This window comes from Papio anubis, chromosome 10 (assembly GCF_008728515.1).
Source record: "Papio anubis isolate 15944 chromosome 10, Panubis1.0, whole genome shotgun sequence".
NCBI lineage: Eukaryota > Metazoa > Chordata > Mammalia > Primates > Cercopithecidae > Papio > Papio anubis.
The window spans coordinates 63,448,038-63,465,845 of record NC_044985.1 but is presented as its reverse complement, the minus strand read 5'-3'; the positions used below and the strand labels follow the sequence as shown (position 1 = coordinate 63,465,845).

Below are 17,808 nucleotides of genomic sequence, written 5' to 3'. Positions count from 1 at the left end.
GAATTTTAAAATATTGTTTTCTAGTCCTGTGAAGAATGTCATTGGTAGTTTGATAGGAATAGCATTGAATCTGTAAATTGCTTTGGGCAGTATAGCCATTTGAATGATACTGAGTCTTCCTATCCATGAGCATGGGATGTTTTTCCATTAGTTTGTGTCTTCTCTCGTTTCTTTGAGCAGTGTTTTGTAATTCCCATCATATAGATCTTTCACCTCCCTGGTTAATGGTATTCCTAGATACTTTACTTCTTTTGTGGCAGTTGTAAATGGGCTGCCTTTCTGATTTGATTCTCAGTTTGGCTATTATTGGTATTAAGAATGCTAGTGGTTTTTGAACATTGATTTTATATCCTGAAACTTTGCTGAAGTTGTTTATCAGCTGAAGGAGCTTTTCTGAGACTATGGAGTTTTCTAGATATAGAATCATATCATCTGCAAACAGATAGTTTGATTTCATCTATTCGTGTTTGGATGCTGTTTGTTTCATTCCCTTGTCTGATTGCTCTGGCCAGGACTTCCAATACTATGTTGAATAGAAATAGTGAGAGAGGCCATCCTTGACTTTTGCTGGTTTTTAATGAGAATGCTTCCAGCTTTTGCCCATTCAGTAAAATGTTGCTGTGGGTTTGTCATAGATGGCTCTTATTATTTGGAGGTATGTTCCTTCAATACCTAGTTTATTGCAGGTTTTTTTTTTTTTTTTTTTTAGATGGAATCTCGCTCTGTCACCCAGGCTGGAGTGCAGTGGCCGGATCTCAGCTCACTGCAAGCTCCACCTTCCGGGTTCATGCCATTCTCCTGCCTCAGCCTCCCGAGTAGCTGGGACTACAGGCACCCGCCACCATGCCCGGCTAGTTTTTTGTATTTTTTTAATAGAGATGAGGTTTCACCATGTTAGCCAGGATGGTCTCGATCTCCTGACCTGGTGATCTGCCCGTCTCGGCCTCCCAAAGTGCTGGGATTACAGGCTTCAGCCACTGTGCCCGACCTTATTGCAGGTTTTTAACATGAAGGGGTGTTGAAGTTTATCAAAAAACTTTTCTATGTCTGTTGAGATAATCATATGGTTTTTGTTTTTAGTTCTGCTTATGTGATAAATCACATTTATTAATTTGCATGTGTTGAACCAACCTTACATCCCAGGGATGAGGCCTACTTTATCATGGTAGATTCACTTTTTGATGTACTACTGGATTCCGTTTGCAAGTATTTTATTGAGGATGTTTGCATCAATGTTCACCCAAGGATATTGTCCTGAAAGTTTCCTTTTCTGTATGTGTGTGCCTGTGCCAGGTTTTGGTATCAAGATGATGCTGGCCTCGCAGAATGAGTTGGGGAGGAGTCCCTCCTCCTCAGTTTTTTTGGAATAGTTTCTATAGGAATGGTACCAGCTCTTCTTTGTATATCTGGTAGAATTTGGCTATGAATCCCTCAGGTCTCGGGCTTTTGTGTTGTTGTTATTGATATGCTATTTACAACTGATTCAATTTCAGAGTTTGTTATTGGTCTGTTCAGGGAATCAATATCTTCCTGGCTCAGTCTTGGCAGGATGAATGTGTCCAGGAATTTATCCATCTCTTCTAGTCTTTCTACTTTGTGTATATAGAGGTGTTCATAGTAGTTTGTGTTGGTTGTTTTTCTTTGAAGAAACAATTTTAATTTTAGTGTGCCCCAATTTTTTCTCTTATAGTTAATACTTTCTACGTCTTTGCCTACTCCAGAGTCATGAAGATGTTCTCTTTTCCTTTAAAAACTTGATTATTTTTTCTTTAACATTTAGATTTGCAATCCTTCTGGAATTGACATACAGTGAAGGTGAGGATCAAGATAATTTTTCCAATATGTATATTCAAGCAACTTACTCCATTCATTGAAATTACTATCTTTTTACCACTTTGTCATAAGTTACCTTTGTCAGTATTGTCATAAATCAGATTAATATATATATGCGGGGGTGTGTGTGTGTCTGGACTCTTACTTCTGTTACATTGGTCAGTTTATTTTCCCTTGGGCCAAAACGAGACTGTCTTAATTAATAGAACCTCATAATATGCTGTGACTTAGTGTAAGTCCTGCTTCTTCATTGTTCTTCAGAATTGCCCTGGCTATTCTTGGTTCGTTTACCTTTTATATACATTTCAGAATCATGTTGTCAGTTTGCAAAAAGTAAACCTGCCGGGATTTTGGGTAATATTGCATTGAATCTACAGATTAATTGGGGAGAATAAATAAATTAGTTTTGTAATAAGAAAATGCAAAGTAATTTTAAGTATAGGGTGACCACATGCTCCATTTTACCTGGGGCAGTCCCAGTTTAATCTGTTGACTGGGCATTTTGTTCAATTTAGCATTTTCCCTGGGCAAAAGTGCTCTTATTTGTCTGATTATTCATTTGACTAGCCTATTTAAGTTTGATTATTTTTATTACAAATACAGTATCAATTTATTGCCTAAGAAAACAGTTGTCTTTGGCAATAAGTTATCCTAAATTAATATTTCTCAAATATTTCTACATGCCACTTTTGGAAAAATTATCCTTACATATACTTGATTTTCCAAATACGTATTGTCAACAAACCTTTCAGGAAGAGTTAGGAGGAATACCCTATTGTGATGTTTGGAATAAAAGGTTTTCTTAACTGGGAGAGAAGGGAATTAGTAGGGAAGTTGCCTACAGTCAGGGATGAGGTTCAAACAAGGTCATGGCACATTTGATTCAGTTCCAGGTATGTGCTGGAAACCAAGTGACAGTTACTCCAAGGAGACAGAATGGAAGTGTGGAAAACAGAAAACACAAGGAAGCAGAGAGGCAGTGTGATGTTTATTCAAAGAAATTCTTCAAATTAGAGAATGAGAGCTGGGCTTAACTCCTGAGAATTTTGTATGGTACTCTAGCTTCCCAGCCATGGTGTGGGTCAGGAAGCCCCATCTTGCCAGCCCTGTAGGACACCTGTGCCTTAGAGATGAGAGGGAAGCATCCATGATTTGAGAAGAAGGTTCTGGAATGAACAGCCTGGACTTTTGTGTCTTTTCTAGGAGCAAAGGAGACCCTGGAAATACTGTTGTTCATTCTCTAACATGAAGCAATCGAATGCTCTTTCCACATCTTGTTGGTGGCAGGGTAAAGTCTGTTGTTGGCTGCCCAGTAGGGTCTCAGACTAGAGAAGAACCTACTCTCAAATAGCGGCAATCTAGCGCAGTGGTTCTCAACATTGGCTGCCCATTAGAATCCCCTGTGAAGGGTTATGCTACTAGGCCCAGCTGCCACACCCACTTACCCTCTCTTCCAACCCCAGCAGCAACCAATTAAATCAGAATCTGTAGCGATGGGAGTCTGGCATCAATATTTTTAAAAACTGTGCTAGGTACTTAAAAATTATGTCTTTAATGAATAAAAAATATATAAACATCATGTTTTAATATATGGGTGCATTGTGGAATGGCTAAGTTAAGGTAAGTAACATATCCATTACCTTGCATATTTATCATTTTTTTGTGCCCAGGTACTTTCAAGACCCAGTCAGGGGTTAGAACCATGGAGTCATACTTGACACTAGTCTCTCCCTCTGCCGCCAGGCCCACCTAATCCAAGACATGTGGATGGGATGTTTCTTCTCCAAGTGTTTGGAATTAATCCACTTCTTCCACTGCTGTCACCATCACCCTCCAGGTCCGGGTGCCATTTTCCCTCGCCTGGAAAATTGAAATAGTCCTGAACTTGTCCGCATCCACATGACACCTTCTCTATTCTGCACCCTATTTTTGAATCCAGCTGTGGTTTTTTTCACAGCTCAAATATGATCATATCAGGCCCCCAGTTTAAGGCACTTCTGCACTTTCCCTAGACTGACAGCTCACATTGGCCTGCAAAGGCCTGCATGAACGACCGGGCCCTGCTCTGCTCTGCAGCTTTATTTCACATCTCATTCTGCCCTGCTCTCTCCACTCTAGATGGACTAGGCTGCTTTTAGTTTGTCACACCTGCCATCTTTCATCTCGCTTGTGGACCTTTGTACATAGGATCTCCTTTGCCTGCAGTGTTTTTCCCTCTACTGCTCTTCATTCTTTAGCTCTTAGTTTCACCATCGTCACATCTTGTCTGACCGCCCTGACCAAGGCAACCCCTGTTATAGCACTGTGATTTTTAGAATACTGGTTACAGTTGCATTTGATCCATACAAGAGGAAAACAGATCATCAACTTCTTGTTAATGAAATTGTAGTTGAATATAATCAATTTAAGAGCTCAGTCCTAATACGTTTATGTATTTCAACTCTCAACAAGTCTGTTATTTAACCAGAACTCTGTGAAAACCATATGCACATTTAAAAGGCTAGAAATAAACATGAATGATTATTGTGTATCAATTATAAATGAAAAAGACCAGAAGTAAACACATAATGTTTTTGGTTCACTTTTTTTTTGTTGTTGTTATGCACATGTAACAAACTGTGGTTCACTTAGGTAGGAATATGGAAGATTTTTCTCCAATCTTTTTTCTGTTTTTTGTATTCTCCAGAATTTCTAGAATGATATAAATTACTTTTATAATAAATAAAAATGCAATAATTTCAAAAATGTGTTTAGATGGACCATACAGAAATTATGACTGGAAATAAAACTAGACTATGTAATGTGTTCTCTTTGATTGACTCTACCTATACTTTCCCACAAAGCAAAATCCAGAGAATACCATTCTTGTTTGTAAACTTGTAAAGATGACCTGAGAATTCAGTGAACTGAAAATATTACTTCCTTGATGTCTTGTAGGAATCCATCCGTTCAATTGCTTGTGTTCCTTTCCACCCATAGAATGTTCCATAGCAGGTAGGAGAGCTCAGTCCCACCTCCCAGGAAGACTCAGCTATTGACTTGCTGGAGTGCTTCCAGGACCCTCTTAGGAAAGTGTATATGGTTGCACTCCAGCCCTGGAAATCGTAGTAGGAGGAACAGAGCTGCAAGATCTGCCCTTGCCCAGGTTTTTATGTTGGTTATATTTTGCAGTTTGCTGTCTTGTGCTCTGCTGCTGTTTCATGCTGCACAGCAGTGCCCTGCAGGGTGGAGGGAGAATGGAATCTAGACTTCCTCATATAAAGAAGACTATGGAGCCCAGTCAATAAAGATTGTTTGTTCTCATAGCTGGGGGTATACTGCATACACATTTTGGTTGAATACCAAAAGCTAACTGTTAAAATCAGTATTTGACTAAGAATAAAGCCCAATTCTATGATTAAAAATAACTCTTGACACTTAGGGAGGATGAGGCAGGCGGATCACTTGAGCTCAGGTGTTTGAGACCAGCCCGGACAACATGGTGAAACCCTGTCTCCACTAAAAATACAAAAATTAGCCGGGCATGGTGGCACATACCTGCAATTCCAGCTACTTGCGAGGCTGAAGTGGGAGAATTGCTTGAACCCAGGAGGCAGAGGTTGCAGCATGCCTAGATCGTGCCACTGCCTGCCAGCCTGGGCAACAGAGCAAGCATGCATCCCCGCTGCCCCCTCCAAAAAAAAAAAAAAAAAGAAAAATAAACCTCTTGATATGAGGAAGTAAAAATTGTGTTATGAGTTAAGTATTACTTAATTATCTTTTTGAGGTAATAATTTATTTAGAGGTAGCAAAGCTGATCTTTTGCTTTTAATTCATCTTTAAAAGACGAGAATAATTCTCAAATAGATTCCGTTTTCTCCTAGAAAAGTTCATGCCTTCATGAAATTAAAAAAATAGTGCTTAAGTATTTATTTAATATCATTACAAAGATTAGAGTTATAGTATAATTTCCATCCTAATAGTATTTGTTTATAGATATGTGTATTTCAAAGTATGTATATGTTTTGTCCATAGTTACTTAGCTAGTGCTACATTTAGCTGTCAATTTATTTTTCTATTTAACTAATTAAGAAATTTTGTAATTGTTTTTTCATGAAATTAACAGCTTTCATGTTAATTATTGTGACATTTTATGCTTGTAAGAAGAAATACTTTTCCTTCTACCGATAGAGTCTCAATGTCATAAGCATAAAATAATACTTTCAATTCTAGTTTTATCTGAAATATACATATACAATTGATATTCTTGCATTAAAAATAAAATCCATTCCTTGTTCTCATTATTGTCATCATTATGCTATTTGTATGTGACCATAACTTGAGATACTTTGATGAACAAGTATGCTGGAAAAGATACTGATTTACATAGGTGTTGAACAGTTGGATCTTCTGAAGGCCAGGAACAAATTAACTATCAGCTTTTGGCTGAAGCTGAACTATAGCTGAATTAACCATAACACTTATTTTATTTTGTCAAAGATTTGTGGAGAACCTTGTAAGTGCTAGACATCTGATTGGCTTTGGATCTACAATAATAAGTGAGAATAAAGTAGCCTTATCGTCTTTACATTTAGGTAACATAAATGTCCCAGCCTGTTTGCCCATCATTTACCTAATTCAAAAAATAGTTCAAATATCTCCCCTACTAGCTGCAAGAATTCCAATGTTTTATCAGTTTCCCATCCTGAACATTTTTTGAGCCCCTGAGATATCCCAAGCCAGTTGTTGTTCAACATCTTAACCAGCTGTGTGGTTTTGGACCACTAACTTCCTTGTCGTTGGTCACTAGCATCCCTCAGCCCATTGTTCCTACTCTTCCATATATGGCTTTCACCCCAGATGCCATCCCAGACTCTTGCACAATTCACCACAGTAATAGGAAGATCAATTGTGATGTTTGCATGACTTCACTGATGGTTTGAAGATTTTTTTAAAAAGTGTGGGATGTTATACAAGAGGATACTTCAACAATTGTAAATAGATATGGGGGTTCCCTGCATGGACCAAAACCCTCCTCAGGTGTTTTGTATTGTGCAAAATCTTCTCTGCCCGGTCTCAGGCCTGTCACCCCGTTTCAAGGGTCAGCTGGCCCTTCCACAGCAGGAATGCCTGGAACAAGATTCATATGTCTGGATCCTAGGCCTCCTGTTCCCTCAGGCCCAGAGACAGTCACAGTCTCATACCTCTCAGTGTCCGTTTCCTGCCCCCTGTCAATCTTCTGGCAAGACTGACAATGAAAACATCTTTTCCTTCTCACACCCTTCTACAAACGTGTGATCTTTCTCTTTAGTTCTTAGGATAATTCAGAACAACATCAGTACTTTCTCCAAAGTTGGGTTTATTCCATCAGGAATGACCCCAAATATGGGGTCCATGCAGTATAGTCCAGTTCAAGCTTCAACAATTCCAGGCTGTTCTTTTGGAGGTAAGATGTGTTCATGTTCTTGCAGCTTCCAGTCCCCACTGATCTCCTGTAGTTAACTACTTGAACACATTCATCTCCCAGCATCTAACAAAAACTTTCAGGGACAATACAATTTAAATCCACTTGCAGGAAAGAAATATTTTATGAAAGAAAAGATAATTTGCAGAGATGCAGCTGTGTCACAGTGAAGACAACCTTTTATATGATTGTGGAAAGCAGATTAAGTTCCTTGGAGCTATATTATCTCCAGAGCCTCCATTGCAGAATAGCGTCTATGCTTTACCTTTATATAATATGAAGATCCTCTAAGATGCTTTTTCCAAAATAAAGAAGTAGTGCACCTCCAAAGCTGAGTTCAAAATTTTTCCACAAGGGAAACAAACTGCTAGTAACATTTAAATGTCAGTTTTTCTGACTCATCCATTGATGTCAAATAATCCCAATCTCTTGGGATTCACACTAGACCAGAGCACCCCAATTAAAATCTATTTCACTAGTACTCAACAAAGTGCCAGTAAGTACTTGGGGGAAAAAATGAGACCAAAAAACTGTCTAGTGAAATCAATTACTAAGCAATAATTTCATTCAAATGTAAAAAGTTCAAAGTATTTTGGGGACTGTTATTCAGAGAGTTCTCCATAGTCACTCTCCTAAACAACAAGTAGCAGAAGGATTGCCTCTTCTAGTGTATCACAAGCTTTTTATTTTTTAAGGTTCTTAATTTTATACATTTCTTTAACCATAGGGCCAAGTATAGCGTATTGTCTATAATCAGTGTTTAACAAATGATTAGTTGAATTGGATCAAATACAGCCTCTCATATCTGAATCCTATTATGAAATATACCAAAACATTCAGTGAAATGAACATTCTCTAGTTTTCTCTGAACATTCTCTTAGTTTTCTCCGAAACTGTATTTTGGGGAAAGAAATTGTTTGTAGTCTGGTACTCAGAACTCAACTTTTTGCCTCCCTATGCGTAGAAGTTCAGGAGGCAGTACTGGCATTTCAACATAGTTAAATGGGTAAAAAGCAATGCCAGAGCCTTATATCTTCTCCATCTACGTGTTTTAATTTTCACAAAGTATTCCCCAAACTTTCCCACAATACCCCGTGTTCCATTGCCTGAGAAAGTTGGTTGCAGGAAAGAGCTAATGTCACATGGATGCTGACGCAGTATACCCATGTTTTGTCAGAATTTGAACTTTAAGCCTTATTTTTAATTACAGGATGAAAGACTGTCCTAAACAGTTGGGATTTTAGTTTGCAGATGAGTGATGATGCTTTTTCCTTGGGGAGCACACCGTTATTACCATTCCTAATCTTAGAATGCAAACAGCTGTGTGCTTAGCCCACATACAAGCTAAAATAATTAGAAAACATTGACCTTGGCTGGGTGCAGTGGCTCATGCCTGTAATCCTAGCACTTTGGGAAGCCAAGGCAGGTGGATCACAAGGTCAGGAGATCGAGACCATCCTGGCCAACATTGTGGAACCCTGTCTCTACTAAAAGTACCAAAATTAGCTGGATGTGGTGGTGTGTGCCTGTAGTCCCAGCTGCTCCGGAGGCTGAGGCAGGAGAATCGCTTGAACCCAGGAGGTGGAGGTTGCAGTGAGCCAAGGTGGCACCACTGCATTCCAGCCTGGGTGACACAGCGAGACTCTGTCTCAAAACAAAAAAAAAAAAGAAAGAAAACATTGACCTTCATTATTGTGTTCACCACCAATGCCACACACGCATACACCCCACGCCCATACCACACACATACTACACACACTACATATATCACACACACCCCCCACTACACCCATATACCTCCTACACTCCCCATACATCCCCCACACATACCATACATACTTCATACGCCATGCACACCACACTCATACACATCACACTCACATAATACCATACACAGACCACACACATATCACACACACTCCACACCTATACACCCCAGCACATACCACACACACCCTACACACTACACATCACATATACCACAGACCACAAACACATAAAACACATATACACACACATCACACTGACCTCCCACCCCGCTCACCTCACACCGTCCCACACAAATACAGCGCATTCATTTATTCAGCCAACATTGATTAAGTGCCTATTTTATACAAAACACAATCTTAGATGCTGAGGATACAAAGATGAATAAAACATAGTTTTTATACTCAAGGAACTTAAAATCTAGCAAGGGAAGAAAATGTATACCTTTCCAAAGAATTTATTGTTCTTTGTTGTAACTTTCTTGTTTTCTCCTCTGTATTTCTCATTGGATTGTTTGGTCCTCTCAGACATCTCCTTGACCACGTTCACTGTTTTCTCCCTGGCGTCCTGCCCTCTGCCTACCTAGTCTGTAACAATATACTGAAATGAGCGAGTGAATAAGTAAAACCATATACATGTCATAAAACTATATAAATAATTAAACCAATAATATAAGAATTGTGTGTTGTGCTAACTTTGTGAACACGATGACTCAGGAATGCAGAGGTGGGAAGAGACCCTGGCGAGGGAGCATCACGAGGACATCAGGGAAAGTGGGGAGTAAGGAAACGGCCATCTTGGATTTGGCAATTAGAAGTGTTTATAGTGACTTTGCAAAGACAAGCACTACCTGTGGAAAGGAGTTGCAAGCCAAGTTGTTAGGGGTTAAGGAATTAATGGGAAGTGGATAAAACTGATTGACTTGAGTTGGAAAATGAGCCTTTTCACACTTACATAGAAGGGGAGGCAGTCTCTTAACTTGTTCTCCATCTGATGAGGCCACTCTGTGTCAAAGAATGTATTACTGTACATGTGCAACAGAGATGTCTTTACCCCCAGATCAGTGTCATATATTTTTTTCAAATAATTATAGAAAACGATTGGATAACAATGCAGGTCAGGGAAAATCCTAGGGAAAGTTGTAACATTGGAAAATTTCCTGATGGATTGCCTCCTAGTGATTTAAAATCACTCCTTTGGATATTCCCTGACTGTCCAGTTTGAATTCATCAGCTCTTTTCTCCAAAAGCAGCAACTCAAGAACCAACCTTTTCTCATTCTTTTGCCTGCACTAAAATATCTTATTCTCTTACAAATGTTAAGTTGTTGGTCATCTAATCTGGTGAAATAATACAAAAAAAGCATAGAATTTTTGGTTCAGTTTTCCTGACTTTTCTTACAGTCATTCCTGGCAGTCCAAAGCACAGTGCTGCCCACTGCTCTGTTTAAAATCAGACACCCCCGAAGGTCCTTCTCTCCCACTCAAGTGAAACATGTAATTAAGATAGTCTGATGAAAAACTTTAAAATAGAAAGTGAGATTTTTCTCTCTTCTTCCATTTAAACTCACTGTTACTTTCCCCTTAGCGAGAAAGCTGACATTATAAATGTTATCACATTCACACATATTATAAGCCTAGAAATTATATCATCTCAGGCCAAAAGTGGATGCTGAGACTCTGATAGCTTGCCTTTCTGCCACCTCTAGGTCTTTTCCCCAAGACCTCTGCAGCTAAATATACTTTAGTTGCAAGTGGCTATTAACAGAAGCTGACCTTATTTTCCCCTGAGAGAGAAGGAAGTGTGAAGGCAGAACTAGGACTAATAAATTGGGATTTGGTGAACAGAATGCATACCCCACCCCCAGGCATTGGATCTTTTCTAGAGTGGCCCATGAATGTGATGTTGGAGGTTTGGGAGATCACTTGTGAGAGTAACTCTTGGAGAAGGTAAAATACAGTTGAAAGGTTACGAAAGATGCTGGTACTCTGAAAGGTTACAGAATTCTAGAAGAGCCATTTATTTTATATGAAAGATTTCTTTCTTCCTACTTAAAATATGTATATTTAAATAAATCAAAAGTAGAATACTTTCCAGGATAAATGACAATCATAAAAGCACAGGTAACATGGCTTTATTTTTTATAAGATAATGCAAACAAAAGAGTCGTAGGAACATTATGATGTATGTCTCGCGTCTGTGAAATACCATGTATTAGTTTGCAATATGGACAAGCCTGGGCACCTCTGAGGTTAAATTGTCAGATGAAAGTGTCAACAGTTCTCCGCTGAGTCAAGGATCTTGCTTGCTTGAGTTGAAATATAAACTTAGGTTTCAATGATTGAGTACGATGGTGCCTGGCCTCGTTCTGCAAGGTTAAACGTTACTGGCTTTTCTTATGTTTCACAGTGGATTAGTTTTCTAGACAGGGCAAAATGTTAGTAATGAGCTCATTTTAAAAATCACTTACTTATTTCAACTAATTCTTATTATGTGTTTTAATATTTTAAGAGAAGATATAGATATTTGAACATAACTAACACAGCACTGATATTTTCTTAAGTTGTATGAGAAAAGTGACTTTGTGATAACATAATATCTTAGGTTTAAGGAATAAAAGAAAAAATATTTATGTGCAGTTCAAACCCCATTTCAATTATAGCTGAATTATTTTCTGTAGCTTAGCTACAGGAACTGCTTAAACCTGATTTCTGCATAGTTTGAGCAGACTTTAAGGCCGGAGCTAAAAGGAATAGATTGACTTGGAAAATTTTGTGTAAGAGAGTTCCTTAAAATGGCATTATCAGGTTAAAGAATTAAAAGGGACAAGTAGATTTTGCATATCGAAATTAAGTGTTCAAACAACCTTCACAATTGGATGTATGGGTATGTACAAGGAGATTTTTTGGCATACTGTACATTAGAATCAATATCTGGTTTTATGGTTATGCCTTTTCTGAATTTTAAACATCCTGCTTGTGAACACTCCAAATATGGACTTGTCTCTAGTAGCTCATTCCTTTTCTTAGAGCTCTGAGAAAACTTGGATCAAAAGGACTGTTGAAAGCCAATGCCTTGCTTTGTTTGTTCTATAAGCAGAAGTCCCTTACAAGCCACGATCCTTCCTTCATATAAACTCTTCATCTCTTATGGCACAGCACTGCCACCTCAGCCATCCTTCCTCACACATACCCTTTTCCCTTAATTTTTGCCAAATTCCCCTCCCCTTTTTTTTTGGGAAGTGTCTTTTTATTTATTCAAATTGTAAACCAAAACATTGTTATAATCCCACCGATAATTTTGAAAATGCTGGTATTCCTGGTATTAACTAAAATGAAAAATTACATAAAATGGCACTGAAAAAAAAATGTCACGACAATCTTCATCAACCAAGGGTCTCAAAGTTTTGAAAATCCTTTTTGAATCTTCCCTTAGTCTGTAATCTACCTCTGTACTTTTATCTAAACAAATGAAGAAAATAGCAGTACTTAAAAATATACAAAATTGTGTCTTATTCTATTTTATTCTTTTTCAATTACCAGTTTACTAAAATTTTATATTATTCTGTATTTCAGATGTTCTACATTTCAACTCCATCAAATATTAAATTGATGTTAATGGGCTAATGTAACGAAACAACTTGTTTCACTATAAGGATAAGAAAATATGTCCAAATTCCTGTCGGCTGACTTATCAAGGGACGTTTAGAACACAGCCCAATGTAAGTTGCAGACATACGGTGTTTTGTTCTTTGTTACCTCCCCTGCAGTTAAGGCATGTATCTGTTTGTATATGCCCAGGTGTATGCTGATTGTGTATACGTTTGTGTCTGCACATGAACATTTTCACAATCCCAGATTCATACCATCATTTATTCCTTCCTTCAATAAAATTTGAATGCCTATTATGTAAAAGGTGCAGTTGTAGGCCTAAGGGATATCCAGAGATGAAGTGACTGTCCTCATAGAGCTTATACTCTAATGGGGAGACAGACATAAGCCAAGTAAGTGCACAATTACCTAAGAAATGCATACTCTGATAGGTGTCACATAGCACGATGTGAGCATATAACCAGATCTTGCCTTGTGTCCAGGGTCAGAAAGGGTTTCATGTAGAAGGTAATTTGCCAGCGGAGATCTCATGGGTGGGAAGTTAAAAGAGTAAAGAGGGTGGGAGGTGATGGGAAGACGGGCAAGGATGGGGTAAAAGGGCTCCAGGCGAAAGGAACTTCTGTTCCAAAACGACCAGGCACAAGGAACTCACGTTGAAAGACCATACTTGCTTACTTAGGTACTTCTGATGATTATTTTTCTAGGAGTAACCACTGGGTAGCTGGGCAACTTTTAACTTAAACAAACCATTAAAGATGAATTGTAATCATACTAGAAAATTAGAAGGGTTATATAATTTCAGAAGCACTTGTACTTGTTTTGATTTTTAGGCATGAGGTACTCCTTAAGCCCTGACAACCATCTTGAAGATGGAATCATGAATATGGCAAATTTTCTACGGGGCTTTGAAGAAAAGGGGATAAAGAATGACAGGCCTGAGGACCAGTTGAGCAAAGAGAAAAAGAAAATTCTTTTCTCCTTCTGTGAGGTGTGCAACATCCAGCTGAACTCTGCAGCCCAGGCTCAGGTGCATTCCAACGGCAAATCCCACCGCAAACGAGTGAAGCAGCTGAGTGATGGGCAGCCCCCACCGCCCGCCCAGGCCAGCCCCAGCAGCAACAGCAGCACAGGTAGGAGGCAGGGTCCCGGGTTCCATGTGCCGTGGGGAGAGATGGTCCTGGTCTGGAAAATGAAGGATTTAGAACAAGACTTAATTTTTACCTTAAAACTGGGCCACCATGATAACATGTACTCTTTCTCCTACAGGTAAAATCCATGAACTGTTTGTCACGTCTCGAAATATTTGTTACACCCACTGACATACACTGGCACACACACATGTACACACACGCGCGCAATTTGTATATGGGGCCAGAGACTTCCTGTATCCCCACAATGTGTGAACACTTCTGAATGTATTTTGAAGTGTGTTTAAAATGCATCAGTGATGTCATTTTTTCCCTCTCTTAAAATTAGCTTTCTTGGGTTTCCTTTATCTTCTTTCTATTGGGTGGCATACCATTTGATAGTGTATAAAAAGCTACGGCTTTATTTATAACATCCTATGATGCAGGAGAAGAGCATTAATTTTGCATGTTAAACTTGTCATATTCTTTTAGAGAGTTGCCAGCAGTGTGCTGGGTGTTCTAACAATAGGAACAGGCATTGCCAAAACCAACAAGGCTTCCCTCTGAAATCCAGCACCATAATCTATCACTTTCACTTGCCTCTCACCCTTTCCTTGTGGGCTGGATAGAGGCAGAAGCTCAGGAATTTTTGCATTTCTGCCTCTGCCCTGAATTCTAAACAATCTTTCACATCCTTTATGTTGTTCTTGGGCAGCCCCTCCTCCTCTACATTGCTGGTCATTGGGTATCTTCACTGTGACAGAGTTAAAGAAAAATGTGAAATGTATCGTTATCCATGATGAAGATTTCTACAAAAGGCGGACTTCCTCCCAAGGGTTGAGGTGGGAGGCCAAGATAAGCCTCCTCTCAATTGTGGGGGAAGAGCTCCAAATCCTGCTCTAGCAAGGGTTTGTTCTGTAATGAGGCCCCAGCTTGAAGTGAGATGATACAGAGAAAACATTTGTTGAAATTTCACTCAGTGCTGTTACATGGTTCTTGGTGTGCTGTAAATAAATAATTTTTGTATTTCAAGCCAAATCTAACTACTTTTTACTCTGTTGATGATTTAATGTCATTAAATTGTTTTCTTCAGTCAATATTTAACATACTGTGAAAGAAAGTAAAGGGGCTTACAGGATATAAAATACACACTTATAATAGTAGAAAATTATTTTTCCATTTTCTATTTATTATGATAATTATAATTATTCCAAGGTGTATTGATTTACCTATAGTTATATATTACAAATATAGTTAGTGTTACAGCCGGGCACAGTGACTCACGCCTGTAATCTCAGCACTTTGGGGCTTGAGGCCAGGAGTTCAAGACCAGCCTGGGCAACATGGTGAAACCCCGTATCTACTAAAATTACAAAAATTAGCCAGGCATGGTGGCACACACCTGTAATCCCAGCTACTCAGGAGGCTGAGGCAGGAAAATTGTTTGAACCCAGGAGGTGGAGGTTGCATTGAGCGGAGATTGTGCCACTGCACTCCAACCTGGGCAACAGAGCAAGACTCCATCTCAAAAAAGTAAAAAAAAAAAAAAATATATATATATATATATAAAAGTATAATATTATATTATTCAATAATATATAATATATAACAAATCGAAGCCCACTTCACCCCTGTAGAGAAAAATATTATATATTATATTGTATATAATAATATATATTATTAATTAATAATATTGTACATTATATATATATTTAGTGTTAGGTTCAAAACTGATACCTAAGTTAGAGCACAAATAGCCTGAGTAAAAGTTTGAATTGCATCTGTTAGAGTGTAAATATCTATGAATACCATAGTCATTAAAAATTATATTTCTGAAGAATATCTCGTGATAGAAGAAATTGTCCGTGATATAATGCTAAGTGAAACAGCAGGAACTAAAGCAGAATATACCTAGTGCTATCATGTGTGCATGTGTACACTATCTACTATTTAGAGTCTCCACTTAATGAGGTTCAAGCCTGACATCATTTCATTTTTTTTGGTCACTTTCCTCACTTTTGATCTATCAAATTTGTGTTTCGCTGGGTAGCAGCTCTCTTAACACTCTCTCAACTCATAACTTTTCACTTTTGTATATTCAGAAAGATTCCTTGATTTAGAAGATTCAACTCTATTTATAAAAACAACATTTTATTGCCAAATTAAGATTTGTCTAGATGGACTCTAGAACTTAGAGCGGAGGGCTGGGCACATGAGCTTCTACCCTACCCCTGCCTCAGCCTGCTCTTCAGCCTAGTGGTGGGAAAACAGAAGGATGAAAAGGCGGAGGTTTACCTTACCTTACAGCCTCTGCAAGGTGGCAATGCTGTTCTTAATTGCTGACTACTATTTTGGCTGTCTCTGTGGCTCATACATCCTCCTAACAGACCCTGTGGATGAAGGGATCCCCCAGGTGGTCCCTTAGGCATTGAGAGTCCCTTGTGAGATAGCTGCATCTTCCAGCTTGCTCATAGTTGTTAGCAAAAGCCTTCATTCCTTGACTGTATGTGCCTCTTTCTTCTGCACTATGGTAGTCCTGACAAGATTGTGTCCTCTGTTCTCATGTGCATCAATGCTTGGAGATTGAGGTCAGAATCCATCTGAGAATGAACATTCCTCTTGAAAACTTGGAACTGCTGGGGCCTAGGCAAGTACAGGTGGAGTGGATTGTGGGGGGCTTTCTTTCCTGCTTAGGTAGCACAGGGGAGGCTGGCAAGCTCACTGACAAAGCAGGCACTTAAACAGGAAACAAAATGCTGGTCTTCCTTTTTTGCCCATCACTTGGCTTCAGAGAGTATTAAGTGTTGAATTGTGTTTCTCCACAAAATAAAAAAAAAAGATATATTGGAATTCTAACCCTCAGTACCTCAGAATATGACCTTATTTAGAGCAAGGGTCTTTACAGAGGAATGAAATCATTAAGGTGGGCTGTAATCCTATGTGACTGATATCCTTACAAAAAAAAAACCCAGAAATTTGGACACAGACAGATACGCACAGAGAGGGAAGATGATGTGAGAAGAGATACAGGGAGAAGACAGCCATCTACAAGCCAAGGAGAGAGTCCTGGAATAGATCCTTCCCTCACAGCCCTCAGAAGGAACCAACCCAAGTAACACATTGATTTTTTTTTTTACTTCTAGCCTCTAGAACTATAAGATGATAAATTTCTGTTGTGTAAGCCACTTAGTTTGTGGTACTTTGTTACAACAGTCCCAGAAAACAAACACAGGAAAGAAAATCGAAGCCCATTTCACCCCTGTAGAGAAAAATATGTGTTGTAGATATTCTTCCCAAGAACTGTTAATTTAAGAGGTGACTTCCCCTCTTCTGGGTTGGTTTTATCGTGTTGGAGTTGGCATGGATGGGAATTGGGTCCACAGGGTGATGGTTGAGACATGTTTCTAGTAATAAAAGGTGGCTGACCCCTAGCCACTGGAAGTCTTCTGCCAAATTTAGTATTCAGGGTATTTATAGAACTTTTAGATCTGAGCTTTAGAACAACAGGAAGATTCTTAGAGTGTACCTGAAACCAGTCTGCTGTGTGTGTGTATGTGTGTGTGTGTAATCAATGTACCAAAGTGAGCAAGGGACTTATGATAAGTAGCAGCAAAATCCTTTTCTCAGCACTGTCTCCCTAGCCAAACGTTTTATGAATACTCTGGGCTGTGGAAGAGAGACTCAAAGGGGAAGCAAAAAGAGCTGAAGTAACTTAGTTTGCATATTAAAGATCCCTAATGCTTTCCCCATCCAGTTCCAAGGGGTAAGTGGAAATAACAGAAACCACAGATGGGTCTTGGCTTCCAGAAAAAGTAGTTGTGAGTTTCTGTCTCACAGAACGGTCCACAAAGACAGTAAGACCCTGGTGTTCCTGGCCCCTAGCAAGGGTTGGCAGGTGGAGCTGAGGCAATCTTATGATTTCCTGTGGGCTTAGGGAGTACCGAAGCTGCTGGTAGAACCTGGGAACCACAGGGACATGGTCTTTTCTGTTGGACTGGGACGGTGGCAGGATAGTGTTTTACATGTAA

General features: G+C 39.0%; 1 protein-coding gene across 4 annotated transcripts in view; it reads left to right on the top strand.

Annotated features, from left to right (window-relative positions):
- ZNF385B (zinc finger protein 385B) overlaps positions 1 to 17,808 on the top strand; it is a 417,130-nt gene that overhangs the window by 79,757 nt on the left and 319,565 nt on the right. For all 4 annotated transcript variants that reach the window (XR_002516179.2, XM_009182538.4, XM_009182541.4 and 1 more), the window contains exons 2-3: positions 12,618 to 12,763; positions 13,484 to 13,783. Coding sequence is in view for 3 of the 4 variants with exons in the window: in XM_009182538.4 (XP_009180802.1) it covers positions 13,486 to 13,783 (298 nt within the window). In the remaining variant the exon portion in view is untranslated. The remainder of the gene's footprint in view (positions 1 to 12,617; positions 12,764 to 13,483; positions 13,784 to 17,808) is intronic.